Source organism: Aotus nancymaae, unplaced genomic scaffold (genome assembly GCF_030222135.1).
Source record: "Aotus nancymaae isolate 86718 unplaced genomic scaffold, 86718_ANA_hifiasm-v0.15.2.pri h1tg000067l, whole genome shotgun sequence".
NCBI classification, from domain to species: Eukaryota; Metazoa; Chordata; class Mammalia; order Primates; family Aotidae; genus Aotus; species Aotus nancymaae.
The window spans coordinates 19,858,292-19,878,819 of record NW_026988482.1 but is presented as its reverse complement, the minus strand read 5'-3'; the positions used below and the strand labels follow the sequence as shown (position 1 = coordinate 19,878,819).

At 46.8% G+C, this 20,528-nt stretch overlaps 1 protein-coding gene and 1 long non-coding RNA gene across 5 annotated transcripts in view; both read left to right on the top strand.

Annotated features, from left to right (window-relative positions):
* Positions 1–20,528, top strand: part of ZDHHC3 (zinc finger DHHC-type palmitoyltransferase 3) — a 62,054-nt gene that overhangs the window by 25,569 nt on the left and 15,957 nt on the right. For 2 of the 4 annotated variants that reach the window (XM_021676137.2, XM_012470763.2), the window contains exons 2-5: positions 6,770–6,894; positions 18,129–18,225; positions 18,904–18,985; positions 19,112–19,195. In XM_021676137.2, the coding sequence (XP_021531812.2) occupies positions 6,770–6,894; positions 18,129–18,225; positions 18,904–18,985; positions 19,112–19,195 (388 nt within the window). The remainder of the gene's footprint in view (positions 1–6,769; positions 6,895–18,128; positions 18,226–18,903; positions 18,986–19,111; positions 19,196–20,528) is intronic. The other 2 variants (XM_012470760.2, XM_012470761.2) reach the window with 1 other exon arrangement.
* LOC105729821 (uncharacterized) lies at positions 8,006–13,386 on the top strand. Its single transcript, XR_001110310.3, has 3 exons — positions 8,006–9,605; positions 10,870–11,037; positions 11,840–13,386. It is a non-coding gene; the product is annotated as an uncharacterized LOC105729821 (long non-coding RNA).

The following is a 20,528-nucleotide window of genomic DNA, read 5'->3' as shown; positions in this document are numbered from 1 at the left end:
CAGTGAAGAGACCCCAAGGAAGACAAGGGCTAAGAATTGACTTTTGGATTTGGCCACAGTGAGTTGCTCAGTGACCTAGTGAGAACAGTTTCCTGGTGTGGAAGGATTGGGTTCACTGAAGAGTAAGAGAGAGGTGAGCAGAGATACCAAGTACACAAGCCTTCAAGCAACTTAGCTATGAAGGAGCAGGGAGAGCTCAGAGCCTGCTAAGAACACAAGGAGAAAGCTTGGAGGTAATAGTATGGGGTCCCTCAGGGCCAAGATTGGCTGTGAGCCTTGCCTTCCAAGACAGTGGGTACCAATGGGTCCAGGGACAGTGGGGCAGTGAGATGAGGAGTATGAAGAGGATTTAACCCGAGCAGCCTCAGTTTTCTCCCAAGTAGAAAAGGAAGTGAGCAGGGGTCAAGGAACGTACTAGAAGTTTGAGCTGCCTACTAAGGGGAACGGCTGGTGGAGGGACATCACACCCTACCCCACCCCTAAATACACACAGGCGCACATACAAGTACCATTATGTTCCTTCTGCACTGAAAACTCAGAGCTCTGTGCAGAGAATGTGGAAGGAGTTCTGCCATGACTAGAGCAGAAAAGCTTTAACAGCTTCTACACACTTTTAAACCAGATTTAAATTGGTTCCACTGTGGGGCCAAATATATATTTTGGAAGCTATATGATCTGATTTTATGGGCCTATAGATTTTTTAAAGTGTTTTAGCTTACTAAATACAAAGAGAAAAGACTGTAAGAATATGTTTCAGAATGTTGGTAGTACTTATCTTGGGTGATCAAATCAGAGTGAATTTTTCTTTTTCCACTTTTTCATCTGTATTTTCTTTCTTAAAACCATGAACAAGGGGCTGGGCGTGGTGGCTCACGCCTGTAATCCCAGCACTTTGGGAGGCCGAGGTGGGTGGATCACGAGGTCAAGAGATCGAGACCATCCTGGTCAACATGGTGAAACCCCGTCTCTACTAAAAATACAAAAAATTAGCTGGGCATGGTGGCGCGTGCCTGTAATCCCAGCTACTCAGGAGGCTGAGGCAGGAGAATTGCCTGAACTCAGGAGGTGGAGGTTGCGGTGAGCCGAGATCGCACCATTGCACTCCAGCCTGGGTAACAAGAGCGAAACTCCGTCTCAAAAAAAAAAAAAAAAAAAAAAAAAACCATGAGCAAGTATTACTTTGGAAATGAGGGAGATAAAATCAGTGCATTTTGACCTGCTAGGCTTGCAGCAATGTGGAAGCTTCAAGACATGCCTGTGGAGTGTGTATGAATGTGGGGTAAGGGGATAGGTGTTTCTTAATAATACAGGCATGACAGCAGTTGTCTCAGGCCTTCTGACCCCCTGCTGTCTGTCCAGAGTTGTACAGAACAAAGTTCTTTCCCATGAACTAATAACAAAGAGCTATGAAATCTGTAGAGATGAGCCCAGAAGAACATAATGCGCATTTTTAAAAAGAATGAAACAAAAAACTATCTGAGGCAGAGACTGGAAAGTGTGTGTGTGAGACTCCTCAGTCTGGGGGCTGGCCCAGTTGCTCTATGGCTCTGAGAAATGCACTCAGGTGGCTGGATGGGTGGGGCCCTGCCTGGATGGAGATGGGCCTTTTGGGAGATATATGCAAATTGAGCTACATTAGAGGGGGCACATGTTTAAAAAGGCTGAGCTGCTGAATGGTGTCTCTACTCATGGTCTGGAATAACAGGCCGAAATGAGAATACCAAATGAGAGCTCTGATTGCCTTTTATGGGTTAGAGGTTTCCTCTTGCAGTCTTTTATACCGGGTCTGCTGGGGTTTACAGTACATTCTGGTGGCTGGGACCTTCTTAAAAACTGGGACCAAACAAAAAAAAATCACCTGGCCCATAATTTAGAAAAACTCAGCCTCGTTGCTTCATCTCCTTGGGTTAAAGGATGTCCCTTTGCACTTTTTCTCTTATACACATGACAATAGTAACTTCTAGTTGTGGTTTTCTGTTTTTACAATCCATAAAAGGTCACACAGTTGCCCAAACTCAATTACTTTTTACATGAAAGAGAATGAGGCTGGGCCCACTGGCTCACGCCCCTGTAACCCCAACACTTGAGGAGGCCAAGACAGGAGGATCACTTGAGTCCAGGAGTTCAAGACCAGCCTAAGAAACATAGTGAGACCCTATCTCTCTAAAAAAATTTTTTTTTAATTAGCCGAACATGGTGGCTCGTTCCTGTAGTTCCAGTTACTTGGGAGGTTGAGGTGGGAGGATCACCTGAGCCTGGAAGGTCAGTGCTGCAGTGAGCCAAGATCATGCCACTGCACTCCAGCCTGGGCAACAGAGCAAGACCCTGTTTCAAAAAAAAAAAGAGAAAGAGAGAATGAAAAATAAGGCCCTTTGGGCTTGAGACCCTGTCCTCTGCCTGGGCCAGTGCTCTTCCCAGGCCCTCTTGGAAATCCACTCATGCCCTGTTGTCTGGGCTCTGCCTTGCCTTCATGAAACCTTCTAGACCCTGGCCCTTCACCAGTGCCTCCCTGGTGGCTCGTTGGCTGTCTCAAGGTGAGACAATAATGGCATTTTGGTTACAACCTCAGGAAAGTTGATCATATACCTACTTTGGATGATTCCTTCCTAAGGTTTATTTTTTTTGCTTGTTTTTAATGGATTGTCTTGTTGCAAACACCACGTTTCTAACAGAATATTTAATAAATAAAATCAAGAAAATTAAAAGTACCTGTGATCCTCCTACATAGGGTCTCACTATGTTGCCCAGGCTGGTCTCAAACTCTTGGGCTCAAGCTATCCTCCCACCTTGGCCTCCCAAGTAGCTAGGATTACAGGGTTGTACCACCACACATTTTTTTTTTCATTTTTCTTATGCATATGTATGTATGTGTGTGTGTATATATATAAAATATGTTACATATGTTTCCTGTGTCAGTAGTCCAATGTCCAAAACTATATTCTAACTGGCATTGTGCATACCATGAGGTCCTTGCCCACTAAAATTTGTTTGCTTTTAAACTTTCTGTCATAGGCTTTTCTGACATCTGACTACATTTTGCAGACCAGATTTTTTTTCTGCTTTTTAACTTAAAAAAAAAAGGTAATGGAACACTTTAGAGAGCTGAAAGAGTATAAAGAACCTCTTCTCCATCCCACACTCATTCTGAGCCTATGCCGTTGAAGTGCGCTTGCATGTGTTAAAGTGGTCCTTTGCACTTTCTCATTGCCTCCTTGTCTCCTGCTCCTTGTGAGCCTTTGGTTCCTCATCCTCAGTGGAGAAGCACATCATTGCTCTCAATGACAGGTCAGCCAAATGCTGCCCATCACAGGAGTGAATAGGTCCTCACTGAGGTAGGAGAAGCAGAGGCTTAGCAGGGGAAGGGCTGGGGCCCAGCAAAGAGCCACATAAAGAGCAGAGATGTCAGGAGATCTATAGGCCCACCTCTAGGTCCGTGCTTGAACTGTTTTTCCACCCAGGTGCCCCTCTCCTGCATAGCATCCACCAGGATCCTCCTGGCCTTCCTAGGATCCCCACCCTCAGTCCTGCCTCCCATTAGCTCCCCATGCACTGGTGGCCATGCCTTTCACCAGCCTCAGCAGCCTCACTGCATCTGCGCCTGTCCACCCACCAGCTGTTTGAGGCCTGGGCTCCCATCGCTTCTTTGTACTTCCCACAGTGCTCAGTGTGGTGTAGACCTTCAGGAGAGAGTTGCTGGTTGACTTGTCTCGGCAGTTTCCTTAGCCGGAATCTTAATCTGCTGGAGTCATTTTCTTAGCAAAAGACAAAACCCCAGCTCCCTTGCATTTCCAGCACTGAAAGATTTTTCTGTTTTTTTCAGTGACTCTTTCCTTCCCAAAATTCTTTTGTAGGAAAGGTTCTGACACCCAGTCTTGATCCCTTCTGCCCTGGGAACCCCTCACTTGGCCTGTTATAATCCATCAGTCCCACTCTGGAGAGACCAAGGGTGCTCTTTCTGAAACTCCAACTTGCCCACTCTAATAAACCATACTCTCACTCACTCTGGACCCATTCAGGATGTGGGGACAGTCTTGGTTTCTGTCCTGATGTTGCACTGACTTCCCTGATTGTGGTATCTCATGGGTGCCCACTGAGGAGTGGAGCTTGGTGTGAAGTAGACCTGACACAGGCGCCATGGCAGGAAGAGCGAGGGCCCGAGTCCAATCCCATAATTGTGGCTTGACCTCGTGTCAGATGTGGTTCTTGTTTGGGAGCTGGGCCGAGCAGGCGGAGTTCCCAGGATGGCGCGTCCTTGGCTCCCTGCCATCACTACTTCTTTCACCCCTTTGCTGGAAGCTGCTGGATCTTTTACCTTTCGCTTTGTGTTTACACTGTGTACCAGGCCAGGGCATCTGGTGCTGATCAAGGTAGACCCAATCATGGAGTTTCTGGTGTAGCACAGTAGTTCTCAGCCCTGGCTCTAGAGCAGAAGACTCTGCTGGGGAGTGTACAAAATGCGGGTGTCTGGGCCATACCCCTTGGTAGTTTTTTAATAGTAATGCTGCATTAGAATCTAGGCATCTGAATTTTTTTTAAGCTGCAGCATTGGTGCCAACGCCAGACCCAGAAAACAGACTACCATATACTGAGCACTTTATCTGTGGCAGTATCATCCGAGCCCTTTCTACAAGTTGTCTATGTCTAGTTTAGCCTCAGGAATGCTGGGAATTAGATAAGGTGAGTCCTCCCTCGCTGATGAGGAAACTAAGGTACAGCTAGGCTGTCGGTGGGCACACTACTCGCAAATGTCGAACTCAGATTTAAAGCAAGGCCAGGGGACTTCCAAGCCAGCTCTAACCCCCTGTGCCACTGGCCGATCTCTCTTACTTCTTTGACCTATATTCCCAGCCACCTTCCTGGACACCTCCTCCTGAGTGTCCCTCAGGCACTTCAGACACAGCATACCCTAACTGAACTGGTTAGCTCTTCTCAGAACTTAGTTCTGTTCTCTTAATGGCTTTAGCTTGCTACCACTTACCAGCTGCTAAAAATGGAAACCTTACTGGGGCTCATCTCCTCCCTTTTCGTTACCCTCTTCACCATCCCAATAAAAAGCTGGTTCCCTACACCATTTGTAGATTCAGATCTCAGAATTTCCTCTCCACTTCTCCATCCTCATAATTCAGTTTTTCCTTACTGGACCATCAACAGTAACCTCCTAAGTGGTGTCTGGGATTTTCATCTCTCCCTTTTCTTGTCTGATCCACATAGCACAGGCAACTGAGCTCTCTTCCTGAGGCACCAATGTTACCTAATGGCTCTGGGCTACCTATAAAGAAAAATCTCATCCCAGCCTGTCATTCAGCGCACCATACAGCCTGGCCCCAGCCCTGGCCTCCCAGCTGACACTGCATACCCAGGGCTCAGCACACTGATATTCTCCCTGTCTCCCGATATGCCGTGTTCACCCTCACCTCTTTGCCTTTACTCATGCCCTTCTCTGCTGGAATCCCTTTTTTTTTTTTTTTTTTGAGATGGAGTTTTGCTCTTGTTACCCAGGCTGGAGTGCAATGGCGCGATCTCGGCTCACCGCAGCCTCCGCCTCCTGGGTTCAAGCAATTCTTCTGCCTCAGACTCCCAAGCAGCTGGGACTACAGGCACGCACCACCATGCCCAGCTAATTTTTTGTATTTTTAGTAGAGATGGGGTTTCACCATGTTGACCAGGATGGTCTCGATCTCTTGACTTCGTGATCCTCCCGCCTCGGAATCCCTTTTCTCCCACGGGGCTACCTAGCAAGCCTCTGTTCCTCGGGACAACCCTTGAACATCACCACTTAAAACTCCTCTGATTCCCCTGGTTAATTGGCTGCTGGTTTCTCTGTGCTCCCTCAACACAAATATCTTCCACAGCATGTAACCCCTTTTACTAGAATTGTTTGTTAGCCTCCAAGACACTATGAGCCTCCTGGAAGCAGGGACCTCGTTTGATTTTTGAATCCATAGCAGTGAGCGTGACAACATAGGACTCAGCACCAAGCAGGCTTATTGGTTATTAAGACCCTGCTTAGGCCTGTGCACTGCCTGTTTTCCTTCTGTTTGGATGGGTGCATAGCCAGAGCAGAATCTTACGGCATTTTGGCTCTGCCATTGGCTCTAAAGAACGCTAAGTATTCACAAGCATATTCCAAAAGATAGAAGGGCAAATCAGAAAGCAGCTCTGGCCAGACAGTAAGTCAAATGCCTGAGGGCACCGGCTCCCAGTTGCTTGTGGATTCACTAAGAACCAAATAGAGATTACCAGTTATTCGTGACAATAGCACTGGTATAAAAAAAATCAAACTTGATCCCAGCAAACAACCAATTAAAATTTGGAGCTGCAAATTTTCATCTGGGGAAACTGGACTGTTAGATAATGATGCTCACCAATGACAACTCAGAAAGGGAGAAGCTGTTATCAGGAAATTTAATATAGACCAAAAAATAGTCAGTGAGCCAAATCCTCGCTGTTATATAGGAAAGAATGGATTCAATGAAAATAATTCCAGTAAAATGAAAATATAAAATCAGGAACAATGTCAGTGTTTAGTGTAGAAAATAAATCAAAGAACTCATGTGGCCTAGTGGTGTTTCCTCAGAAAAATTTTTGGTCTATAAATATTCCTTAATGTTGGCATAATTCTGAACACAGAGTCCATATGTTGTTGGTATCAAAATGTCCTGTCCATATGTGTGTGTGGTTGCTGCTTTCAAATAACTGTTCCCACTGTAGAGTGTTAGAGCTGAGAGAACCCCCAGCCCAACCCTGATACCTTTCATCTTTCCTACAGGGGGCGGTGCCCAAAGGAAATGCCACTAAAGAATTCATCGAGAGTTTACAGTTGAAGCCCGGGCAGGTGGTGTACAAGTGTCCCAAATGCTGCAGCATCAAGCCCGACCGAGCCCACCACTGCAGGTACACTCACTGGGGCTCACCTCCTCTCTACTCCTGCCTCCCTCCATCCCCACCAACATGTGCCTCCTGGAGTAGCACTTCCCCAACAGGGGCCAAGTCAACATCAGGATTCTACATGTCCCCTGCTCTGGGCACAGAGTGATCATTATAAGTCTCCTTCCTGGTCCCTGTGAGCCCTCTAGATTGGAAAGAGCATTTGGTTTGGGCTCAGGACACCTGTCCCAGTACTTGGCACTGTCACACCTGACATAGGACCTGGACAGGGCCTTTGTTTTGATATATGTAAAATTCAGGGGATTCCTGCTTTTCCTACCTCACAGCTTTATTACAAAGGTACCATGAAAAAAAGCTTTAGAAAATTATTCTGTGTCCCTCACGAAAACAAGCCCTTGACCTTGTCTAACTACCAGACCAACAAAGCCAAGCACGATGAGCTGTCCTATTTCTGACCCTGACTTTGGACAGGGCCCTTCCACCAGAAGGCTGATAATTAAGTGATTCTGCGTCGACCGGAGCGTGCACTAAAATAAATTTTAAATATTTACAAAAAAAGAAAAGAAAAAGAAAATTGTTCTGTGAATGTCTAGGACTTGAAGTGAAGGGATTGCCCTTGAATGAAGGCTTTCTTTTAAAACTTCTAAAATTCAACCAAAAAAGAGAATTCAACCAAAAAAGAAAGCCATTTCCCCATCTTATTTGTGGTGAGTTTTCTCTGTTTTCAGGTTTCTTCTTTATTGTTTTAAGTTTTTCTGATGAGAAGACATATAAGCTAAAAGTGGTGCTTTATTGTCTGGGCACAGTGACTCACATCTGTAATCCCAGCACTTTGGGAGGCCAAGGCAGGAGGATCACTGGAGCCTAGATGTTCAAAACTGGGCAACAATGCGAGACTCTTGTCTCTAAAAAAAAATTTAATAATTAGCTGGCTATGGTGGCGCACGCATGCAGTCCCAGCTGCTTGGGAGGCTAAAGGCAGAGGATCACTTGAGCCCAGGAGTCTAAGGCTGCAGTGAGCCAAGATTGCACCACTGCACTCCAGCCTGGGCCACAAAGTGAGACCCTGTCTCTCAAAAAAAATTTTTTTATTTATTTTGAAACTGGGTCTCACTCTGTCACACAAGGTCATAGCTCACTGCAGCCTCAGATTCCTGGGCTCAAGCAGTCCTCCCACCTCAGCCTTCAGAGCAGCTGGGACTACAGGCATGTACCACCACACCTGGCTAATTTTCTTATTTTTTGTAGAGACAGGGTCTCACTTTGTTGCCCAGGATGGTCTCAAACTCCTGGGCTCAAGTGATCCTTCTGCCTCAGCCTCCCAAAGTGTTGGGATTATAGATGTGAGCCACCTTGGCTGGCATATAGGGAAACTTTAAATGCTAAATTACAGAAATACAAAAATGTCACTTGCTCCCCTTTTCAGTCTAGTGTATATGTGTGGGTGGGGAGGGGTCATAGAGGAATGAATCTGCTCCAGGTGTTGGGCATCATTTTTGTCAGGCTGAGCCTGTGGAGACATTTGGGTGTATGAGAGAGCTGAACAGCGATTTCTGCCTGGCCTCGCTGCCTGTCTTTCAGAGGAGAGCGGCCAGTCTCCAGCACTCAGATTCCAGAGTCAGCTCCCCAGTACCTGCATGCTGTGCCCGCAGCACCTCAGCCTGCCCTGCCTCAGTGTCAGTCATCTATTTTGGTCTTCCTAGTCACCCCTGGAAATCTGGTTTGCTGCAGGGATGGCCTCCCTAGATGAAGAAATTAGGGTTCAAAAGGGTTAAGTGAGTGCTCCAAGATCACACAGCAGTGAGTACTAGAGACAAGTTTGGGTCCCAGTAGTCTTCCCTTTAAGTCTAGACAGGGCTCTTTCCACAGGAACTCCAGTTCGGGAATGACGCGTGTAACTTTATGTAGTTGTATGTACGTTTTTCAGTGTGAAAGAGAGATCTGCAGACCTCCCCAACCAGTTGCTGCCTGCTTGAGGGTGAAGGCTGAGGAGCCTGGGCGGGGGCCTGCGGTGATTGCTAGCTCCTATGGGGTTTCTGTCTGTGGGTCAGCTTGCTTCTGAGATCTAATGCAAGGTTTGCCTCCTGTGCCTGAAATGGAGGTGTCAGTCTGGTCTTTTCTTGCCACTGTTAGGCTCAGGACCCAGCTGTTTTCTAACTGTCACTCCGATTTTTTTTTTAAAAGCTTGCTTATGTGGTTCCTCAAGATAGATCAGTGTGGTGGAACAGGCTCTGGCCTTGAAGTTGGAGTGGTTGGTGTTGGAAGACCAGCTCTGTCACTTTCCACACTGTGGACCTTCGGCCAGGTGCTGCATCTTTCTGAGCCTCAGCTTTCTCCTCTGTAAAAAGGGTTGTTTCTTCGTAGTTTGTTGTGAGGATTAAGTATGAGTAACTGTGTGAGTCACCTAGCTCAACAAGTATAAGCTATTGCTAATAGAAGAATGTGTATGGAGTTAGGGATGTGCTGGGTTTATAAAGCCTGCACCAGAAGAGGGAGGTGTTAACTTTGTATTATAGAAAGAACTTTTGGGTGGCCACAGTGATTCTTTTCTCTCCCTGAGCCCTCAGCTGCCTCCACCGCCTGGCATTTTCCTCACCGCCTCCTCCTTGCCTCTCTCCCCAGGATGATCCAAGGGAGGTATTCTTGTCTGCTAGTAAACAAATCAGCTCGGGCAAAACAAGAGCTGCTGATTCAGATGAACTCAAGTGAGGATGCCTGTGAGTTGCCCGTTCTTGCCTCAAAAATGTGTGCTGACAACTGCTCCTTTGTGGTGGCACATGGTGGCTCAGGCCATCTGGGGACCCACACTTTTGGATAAGCAGAATCCCCGTTACACCAGACAGACTGGGTTTGTTTACAGTCGTTGAGCCCAGAGGCCGCCTGCCTAGTTAGAGAAAGTTGATGTCAACCGTGCCCACTCAGGTGAAGATGCATGTGTACACACGTTTGCGCCCAGCGTTTTAGAATTTGAGACTGTCTCCATTCCCTTGTCTCTAGTAGATCCCACATATACACCCAGACCTTGGGCCCGTAGGTGTTCCTTCCAGCCCTATGGTATGTGGGGGTGGGGGGGTGTCTTTCCTTCCTAGAAGAAGCACTCTGAAACCCCATGCTCTTTCATCCTGGTGTCAAATCTCCTGTTCATAGGGATTATGGAAGCATGTGGAAACTCTGTGGGAGGAGCCATTTATGCTAATGTGGATTGACATTTGGCTTAAGCTTTCAGAACTTGTCCAACCCATGGCCTGTGGGCCACATGCAGCCTAGGATGACTTTGAATGTGGACCAACACAAATATGTAAACTTTCTTAAAACATTATGAGACTTATGCACAAATCATTTTTGTAGCTCATCAGTTATCTTTAGTGTTTTTGTTTCTATACACAGCCCAAGACAATTCTTTTTCTTCCAGTGTGGCCCCGAGAAGCCAAAAGGTTGGACACCCCTGCTAGGTTCTTCTGCATGAGAAGGGAGAGACTCTGACTTCGGCAGCTCCCTGCCTCCACACTGCAGACACACACACTGAGACTGAGGCAGTCCTGGGCTGCTTAGAGCCCCCGACAGATTCTTGTTGTTTTGTCTCTCTCATGATTATGATTACTCAGAAAACTGATACAGCACTTGTTGGTAAAGCATTTTGCCTACATTTTTGGTGCTCACAATGATACTGAGAGATCAGAGTAATTCTGCTGAGGCTGATTGAGAACCTAAGTTTCTTTGCCCAGAGCCCATAGTGAGGACCTACTCTCAGATCCCCTGTTCTTTCCACTCCACGGCACTGTCTTTCCCAAAATCGTTTCTGAGCTGGAGCCAGTATGTGGTATAGTTGTCTTTTTAGCTTATAATTTTAGTCATAGCCAATGAGGGATAAAATGAAAACCTGTGTATGACACCATGGCTCACTTAAGACCTTCCTGCTGTTTTCTTTTCATTTTCCCTACATGAGCATCCCAGTCTGATGTAGTTGAACTCATTTCCCAGGCCTGCTCCTTCCTGTCTGCGGTGTCAGAGACTTCAGTCAGCTGACCCTTGCCAAAGGGGGCCCTGGGCTTGGCTCTGAGCTTATAAAAGTGGATTAGACCTGGCCCTGGCTCCAGGAGCCTCCCACCCCAGCAGGGCAAGCACACTTCTCCACCATGATGCAGTTTGGTAAGTGCGGGTATAGGGAAAGACAGAATGCCCATGGGACGTGGCTGTGTTTCCATGCTGAGCCATCACCCAGGATAAGCAAGAGAGCCTCACCCAGTTCCTTTGGGGATGAGTACCAAGTAAGGGCCCTCATACCTTCCTGGAGAGCAAACACATAAACCCCAGAGAAATTGAGTGCATATGAACCAGTGAGCTTGGTGGATTCTACCAAGGTTTGGGGCCCGAAAAAATGGTAGGAAACCTGGAGGAGGGGGAGAAGGGAAGCATCTGCCTTCTACAGTGATGACATAGAAACCTAGAAGGGGCCCGGGAAACCTGGAAGGCCAGGACACAAAGACCTCCATTTAGGGCATTTGGTCTTTTCGGTGACTGTTATTGCACACTTGGTCCCTGTGCCATGGGTGCTCACCAGCTTACAGCGTCTTGTCCACGAGACTCTGGATTTAGTGCTAGAAAGGAATACCAGGAGAGGGCTGGGGACAAGAAGGACCCTCAGAGGATAGGGTGGATTTTCCCAAGTGGAAAGAATGAAGAAACTCAGGCATTGAGGCCATCCACAGCCAAAACGGGGAAGATGGCTGAGCGAGTGTGCAGAAGAGGCTCTTAGTCTGTGAACTGTGAGCCTTCCTTGGCCCTGTGTTTGGGCTGCCCTGCTATGCCTGGGGAGGGAACACTGCTGAGCCCCCTGCCCGTGTGCATGCAGTGGGGGCTGGGAATAGGGCTGCCTCTGAGGTGATTGATTCTCTGTGGGATGTCAGGAGTTGTGGGAGAGGCCCACATTTTTTCTTCTTCCTCATGACAGATGGTGCCTGAGGCGAAACAGCAGGGCAGGGTGTGGCATGTCCTTCACTGCCCTTCTCCAGCACCTGCCTCCGGGCCCTGTCCTTGGCTGCACCCTTCGAGCCTCTGTGAGCAGGTCAGCCTCTGAGCAGTGCCTCCAGCCACCGTAGGATGGGCCTCACCCCACCTACTCTGCATACCACCTGGCCCAAGGAAAGGGGTAGTGCAGGTTTGACATTTCATATCTTTGAAAACAGGAAACACTGGCACCAGCATTTTAGATAACACTTGTGGCCCTCAGCAGGTTGTACTCACTCTCTTTGCTCCCTGAGGTGTGTATTTTTCTAATTTAGAAGCCCAGCGAGACTCAGCCCATTGGGAAGCCCAGCTTCCTGATATTCATTCCTTGTCTCCAGAGAGGCTGGGAGGAGAGGGAAGAATGGCTTTGCTGTAAGAGCTTGTTTAAACTCTTGGGCAGCTTTCAGAGGATGTCCAGCCACTTGGCACCTCTCTGCCACTGAGCCAACACTGTCTTAAGAGCGTTCACTTGAAAACCCTTTTAAAAATAAGTGCAGATCTAAGAGAAACTGCTCAGAAGCCAGGAGCAGGGAGGTGGTTACCCCCAGGAGTTTGTTTCCCGGATGGGAGGGGATTAAGAAACCCTTCCTTTCTGAAAGGACATGCCAAAAACAGGCTCTATGGAGGGAGCTTGGCACCTGGTGCCTGAGGCCTAGGATGCAGGGAGCACTCACTCTGCACTGTCTACTTATCTGCACTTTTAAAATTGTGTACTAGGAACAGGCGTTACCAATTTAAAATATATATTCTATATATATACTTACATGTATATTCATACATATTTTTAAAATTGGTGACAGAGAGAGAGAGAAACAGAGTGGCTAATGGACTTGCTTGTACTTGACTTGCTCTTTGTTACCTCCGTGTTCCTTTTGTGTCTCCTTTCCTTACGTTGCCCTCCTCGTCCCCAGAGAGATTCTGGAACCAGACCAACTTCTCTGAGATATGCCCATTCCCAACATGCCTGGTTAGTCAGGCCCTTTGAAGTTACGGAGAAGAGCAAGGGTGGAGACCAGTATGAATCCACCCCTCGTCTGAGCCAGGCACAATGTCTGTCTCATATATTCCTTATAATAAACCTATTTTGTATAGAAGGGAAACTGGAGGGTCTGAGTTAGCCAGTTTGACCTGGGTAGCTCAGCAGACTCAGGTCTGCATTGCCACCAAAGTTCATGCCAGGCTTTGAAAAGCACACATTTCCTCCTCGGGCTATGAGTGAGCACTGTGGTGGAGGACTCCTTTGGAGTGGTCTTTGCTTCCAGGCTCTGGAATCCAGGGGATGACGCACGCCTCCAGCCCAGCAGAGCTGCTCTTGTGCTTTCCCTGTCCTTCCAGCTGGTCAGCAAGAGCTTAGCCAGCACTGCAGTGTGAGTGTGATCCAGCAAGGCCCCGACACCCAGCCCTTCCTCCAGGGTCCACCTGCCATTGCCCACTCTGCACTCTTTCAAGAACCTGAGGTAAAATTAGTTATGGAAGCTAGTGGAGAGAAAAGCTGGTGTGAACTAAGAAACTTTTTTTATTTTTATTTTTTACTTATTTTTATTTTTAGTTGTCAAATGATCCTTTATTGAAATATTTTCCTTTGTGCTTCTTAAGTAGCTGGGCATTCCACCACAGCACTGTTGATGTCATCTGTGACGTCATGAGGGTGGCAGCCATCAACTTGGCAGCCCACAGACTGGGCAGTCCCCAGAATCCCTTTAATGGTTCCAGAGAGTTCTCTAGCTAAACATCAGTGCCACATCTGTTAAGCAGTGTTGACAGTCTCATCAAAAGTGGTATTTCCAGCCGGCACAGTGACTCACGCCTGTAATCCCAGCACTTTGGGAGGCTGTGGTGGGTGGATCACTTGAGGTGAAAAGTTTGAGACCAGCCTGGCCAACATGGTGAAACCTCATGTCTACTAAAAATACAAAAGTTAGCCTGGAATGGTGGCACATGCCTGTAGTCCCAACTACTTGGGAGACTGAGGCAGGAGAATCGCTTGAACCCAGGAGTTGGAGGTTGCAGTGAGCCAAGATCGAGCCATTGCACTCCAGCCTGGGCAACAGAGAGAGACTGTCTCAAAAAAAAAAAAAAAAGTGATATTTCCACTGTGTTTAACCTCTTTCTGTTTCTTTCTGTCTCACAATGGTTCCTTGAGAGCTTTGATGACGAGGGCAGAGGCAGAAGGTGCCACATCGGTCTGGGCCTGTCTGTTCTGAATGATCAGTTTCACTGTAAGCCTCAGACCCTTCCAGTCACCAGTTGCTTTGGCAGTGTCATCACCAGCGTTTTTTGGGGACAGACCCAGGGGGCTGATCTTGAGGGCCAGCACAGACATGACACTGACTTCACCCCTGGTATACCTCAGGTATACAATTTTGAACTCATCGAGGTCGAACTTCAGCAGCATGGTAGAGGCAGCTGGTGTCAGATGAACCCAGAATCAGGACAACCAAAAAAGGTTGCACCTTAGTGGCCTCCAACCCAAAAGCCAAGAGCTTTTTTAAAAAAAAAAGTTTATTTTTAGAGACAGAGTCTCACTATGTTGTCCAGGCTTGTCTCAAATTCCTGGGCTCCAGCAATCCTCCCACCCAAGCTTCTCAAAGTCTGGGATTGTAGGCATGAGCCACCACACCCAGTAGAACTAAGGAACTTTTTTTTTTTTTTTTTTTTTTTGAGACATGGTCTTGCTCTGTCACCCAGGCTGGGTGCAGTGGCACAATCACAGCTCACTGCAACCTTCTGTCCCTACCTCAGGCTCAAGTAATCCTCCCATCTCAGCCTCCCAAGTAGCTGGGACCACAGGTGCATACCACCACACCCGGCTAATTTTTTGTATTTTTGTTAGAGACGGGGTCTTGCCATGTTGCCCAGGCTGGTCTCAAACTCCTGAGCTCAAGTAATCTACCTGCCTCGGCCTCCCAAAGTGCTAGGATTACAGATGTGAGCCACCACACCTAGCCTTGAACTAAGGAACTTTTAAAAAGGAAATAGAATTGTATTATTTCAAAGTTTTGTTTATAGCATTTCACCTGTTTTGAACAAATAATGCCCCCAAGATAATAAAAAGAAGCCTAGAATTCATTAAAATAATGAATTGAAAAAAATAATTGTCAATGAACACATCTATTGGCTGGTGACCTAAAGAAAGAAACTGAGGTAAAATTAATGTGGAGAATTTATTTGGGCCAAGGTTGAGGACTACCACCTGAGATACACTTCCAAGTTGCCTTTGTTCAAGCAGATTTTGGGGTTTTTCTTTTTTTAAAAACTTTTAGGTTTGGGGGTACGTGTGAAAGTTTGTTACATAGGTAAACTCGTACCATGGGGGTTTGTTGCACACATTATTTCATCACCCAGGTATTAAGCCCAGTACCCAATAGTTATCTTTTCTGGCCCTCTCCCTCCTACCCTCCACCTTCAGGTAGACCCCAGTGTCTGTTGTTCCCTTCTTTGTGGCCACATAGTATTCCATGATGTATATGTACCCCGTTTCTATCCAATCTGTCATCATTTAGGTAGATGGGCATTTAGGTTGATTCTGTGTCTTTGCTGTTATGAATAGTGCTGCAATGAACATTCACATACATATGTCTTTATGGTAGAGATTTCTGTTCTGCTGGGTATATACCCAGTAATGGGGTTGCTGGGTTGAATGGTGGTTCTGCTTTTAGCTCTTTGAGGAATTGCCACACTGCTTTCCACAATGGTTGAACCAATTTACACTCCAACCAACAGTGTGTAAGTGCTCCCTTTTATCCGCACCCTCACCAGCATCTGTTGTTTTTTGACTTTTTAATAGTAGCCATTCTGACTGGCATGAGATGGTATCTCATTATGGTTTTATTTGTCCTTTTCTGATGATCAGTGATATTGAGCTTTTTTTCATATGCTTGTTGGCCATGTATGTCTTCTTTTGAAAAGTATCTGTTCATGTCCTTTGCCCACTTTTTAATGGGATTGTTTATTTTTCTCTTGTAAATTTGTTTAATTTCCTTATAGTTGCTAGATAATTATACCTTTGTCAGATGCATAGTTTGCAGATATTTCCTCCCACTTGTAGGTTGTCTGTTTACTCTGTTGATAGTTTCTGTTACTATGCAGAAGCTTCCTAGTTTAATTAGATCCCATTTGTCAATTTTTGCTTTTGTTGCGATTGCTTTTGGTGTCTTTGTCATGAAATCTTTGCCCTATGTCTAGGATGGTATTGCCTACATTGTCTTCCAGGGTTTTTATAGTTTTGGGTTTTACATTTAGGTCTTTAATCCATTTTGGGTTGATTTTTGTATATGGTGTAAGGAAGGGGTCCAGCTTCAAACTTCTGTATATGGCTAGCCAGTTGTCCCCAGAGCCATTTATTGAATAGGAAGTCTTTTCCCCATTTACAAGCAGGTTTTTAAAGGGAAAAGGAGTGGGCTGATACAAAGCTGTTTGACAGGAATTCTCATTGGTTTATAGAAATAACGTTGATTAGTGATTAGGGTATATGTCATTTCATGGCTCCCTGACATCAGTCTAGAGCTCACATAGCTAGTGGCTTCAAGAGGTAATTATTTGCTGGGCACAGTGGCTCATGCTTGTAATCCCAGTACTTTGGGAGGCCAAGGCACGTGGATTGCTTGAATCAGGAGTTTGAGACCCACCTGGGCAATATGGTGAAACCCCATCTCTGCCAAAAATACAAAATAATTAGTTGGGTGTGGTGGCACACACCTGTGGTCCCAGCTATTCAGGAGACTGAGGTGGAAGGATCGCTGGAACCTGGGAAGTTGCAGTGAGTCATGATCGCACCACTGCACTCTAGCCTGGGTGACAGAGGGGAGACCCTGCTAAAAAAAAAAAAAAAAAGGGTAATTATTTATCTCAAAGGGGAGTGTAAGATGTAACCGCTGTCACAGGCTACCACATTTCAGTGCCCCTCTAGGCCTAATAATTAAAGAGGCTCACATTCCTCAGATAAAAAGTTTTTTTTTATTTCTTATGGCAAATGAGTCTTTCTAAACTTGAGCTTTGGGACACAATTGCTTTCAAGCTCCCAGTAGTCTTGGACATTTGTTTCATATTATTACTTTGTATCGTCCAGAGGGGGAGCAGGTTTGTGCTTGCTATCAAGTAAGCTTGAAACAGTCTCAGCCCAAATGTTAGAAATATGCAAATTAATGAACTATCTGGTCGACAGTTAAGCTCAAATGACTTTTTTTAATGTTTATTTTTATTTTTGAGATGGAGTTTCACTCTTGTTGCCCAGGCTGGAGTGCAATGGTGCGGTCTCGCCACAACCTTTTGTCTCCTGGGTTCAAGTGATTCTCCTGCCTCAGCTTCCTGAGTAGCTAGGGTTACAGGCATGTGCCACCATGCCTGGCTAATTTTTGTATTTTTAGTAGAGATGGTTGGTGAGGCTGGTCTCGAACTCCCGACCTCAGGTGATTTGCCCCCCTCAGCCTCCCAAAGTGCTGGGATTACAGGCGTGAGACACCACGCCTGGCATTTTTTTTTTTTTTTTGGAGACAGTTTCACTCTTGTTGCCCAGGCTAGAGTGCAGTGGCACAATCTCAGCTCACTGCAACCTATGCCTCTTGGGTTCAAGCAATTCTGCTGCCTCAGCCTCCCAAAGTGCTGGGATTACAGGCAGGAGCCACCGCGCCTGGCCTCAAATGACTTTTCTACTTTCTTTTTGTTTTTTGGCTCAATGGATGTCATCTTGGAGCTGGGCTTCCTGCTGTCCTTGACCTTACTCTGAAATAGCCCTTTCTTCTGTCCTTTGTTCCTCCATGGTGGAGGTACCTGGCCCTCCCTGGTAGCACCTCATGGTGCTTCCAGAACTTCCACCCAGCCATTGGTGGTTTGGTCTCTTGGGGAAATGAGTAGCAGCTATTCTCCATATCCTAGCCCACTTGGTCAAGTTTTTGAAACTACTTCATTTTTTTTCTCTCAGGAAACCAAATTCTAAGCCCCATTACCTCAGGAGAGCAGCCTCTTTCTCACCCATGTTAGTTCCATCTTGTTTATGTGTTAAGCAAGCTAAGAGGCTTTGGAGAATGACTCTGTAGCCCTTTTTGAATGACTGCCACCCCTGGGGTCCTGACCCTGCCTTCTAAGCCCCATGTGACACACACCCAGCAAAACCCTTGGCAGTGCCCAAGGAAGCCATTTCAGAGGAGTGGAGCAGGAGCCATGGGCTCTGTGTTCCTCAGGGCCCTCCCAACACCATGGGGACACCCTAAGGTCTGACCTGTGGGCTGTTTCAGTGTTTGTAAGCGGTGCATTCGGAAGATGGACCACCACTGTCCCTGGGTCAACAACTGTGTCGGCGAGAACAACCAGAAGTACTTCGTCCTGTTTACAGTAAGTCAGCTTCCAAATTCTGCCCTGCCCTCCATGAAGTAACGGAGCACTTTGTTCCTTTGAAAATTCTCAGCATTCATGATGTTCTTTGCTGCTGTTCAGAATACTGCCTGGCCCTGTAGATCTCCGCCTTCCTGCCAAAGATCTCTCTATTTCAATAAGTGCCTGTTTCTAAGCCCTTCACTTGAGCATTTAGAAAATGGATTCAAGTTGATTAGCTATGGGCTCCCATCCCAGGTGTTGGACCTAAGTAGCTCAAGAAGGCAGTTGGGATGATGACCTCAAATTCTGAGCTGCAGGTAGGTGGAGTCTATTTAGTGCAAGGACTAGAAGGGTCCTCAGCAATCAGCATTCTGACTTTTCAAGGGAGGAGGTACAGCAGGCTTGGACCCCACCTCCCAGGCAGACCAGACTGCCTGGAGCCCAGGTCATGCCTGGCAACGGACTTGTTTCTGTTATGGTTCCACATACTCCCAGAGATGGCTGCTCACCTCAACCCAGGGCTGGGGGGCAGGAGAATCTGTAGGGAATCACTAGCTAGCCCTCTGGTACCTCCTGGTCAGGGCTCGGCCTACCTGAGTGTTCCTGAGTGGCAAGTTCTGAGAGTCCCTGTCCCGGGAACCTGTGAGGTCAGAAGATTCTCACAACAATGGTGTCTGCACTGGTTTCCTGTTTCAGATGTACATAGCTCTCATTTCCTTGCACGCCCTCATCATGGTGGGATTCCACTTCCTGCATTGCTTTGAAGAAGATTGGACAAGTGAGTATGTGCCAAGGCTTTCCTCCCTGCTCTAGGGTGGGCATGCAGCCTGGGTCGGGGCGGGGAGGCTCTTTGTTTCCTTCATGGTGCCAGGGGCCAACCTCATTTTATTAGATCTCCTGAAAGCCTATGGACTGAACAGGGAAGAAATGGCAGAGGCTGGAATCTCTTTTCATGAAAAAATGCAGCCCCTTAAAGTCAGTTCGACAGGTAAAGTCAGGAGTTGGACAGACAGACCCTCTGGACTGAGAGTGCCCAAGGAGAATGCAGGCCCCAAGCAAGCACAGAGGCTGGTTCCAACGCGTGGGAGCTGCGCTGGGAGAGAAGTTTTGTTTTCTGTCTTTCCATGAGGCACTTAAATCAAAGGTCATTTTATTCCAGTCTTGCGGAGACTCAGTTTTTATTTTCTGGCCAGGACATGGAATTTCTTTATTAATTTGTCTGGTTTTTGTGGTGGTGGTTTTTTAACTGCTTATACTGATAATCATGAATTTACATTAAGATTGTAGATAATTCCTCCTGCTTTAGAGGCATCCCACTGAAATGTGCAAATGCTGAGGAAGAAACTCCAGCCAGAAGATTGCACAGATCCTGAAGGAAAACAATAGATGCTGGAGGAAAAGAAATAAGAGACCACCTGCTGGGCTGTCTCTTTCGCACTCACAATCTATGAGACAACCGTCTTTTTTTTTTTTTTATTTTAGATGGAGTCTCACTCTGTTGCCAGGCTGGAGTGCAGTGGCGCAATCTCCACTCACTGTAATCTCTGCCTCCCATGTTCAAGCGATTCTCCTGCCTTAGCCTCCCGAGTGGCTGGGATTATAGGTGCACACCACCATGCCCAGCTAATTTTTTATATTTTCAGTAGAGACAGGGTTTCAACATATTGGCCAGGATGGTCTAAATCTCTTGACCTCGTGATCCGCCTGCCTCGGCCTCCCAAAGTGCTGGGGTTACAGGTATGGGCCACTGCACCTGGCCCAAGACAACCATCTTGAGCAAGGAACATTGTATTTTCTCTGCTTTTCCCTCCATGGCCCCCTTTTTTTATTTCACTGTCTTTAGAACTTTTGCTATTCCTATACATGCCGACTTCAGCATTTTCTTACCACAATTCTGGCATAAGTCAGGTGGCAGAGGTCAAGCTGGCAAACAATAGGGAGAGGAGAGAAGGGTAGGGGTGAGTGGGTATGTGCAGAACTTTCCATTCTGCGTAGCTGGGCGAGTCGCCAGCAAGTTCCTCACCACTTGGTGAGCATTCTGAAGTACGTGCCTTCTGCTAGGCTTGGGGAACCAGATCTACTCCAGATTTGGCCTTGGTGACTTGACAGGGGAGTCCAGTGAGGATATTTTATCATCCCAAACACCTCCCACATCTCGTCAGGTTAACAGACTTGAGCAGTGATGGTAGCACAGACTATCAGTGAGGCAAAATGTCTCTGTCATTGGAATGGTGCTGGCAGGGACCATTTCATTAATGCCTGCTGGGAGCCAGGAATGGCCCTAAGGGCTTTTTGAGCAGTGCATTGTTTCAACCTTATAA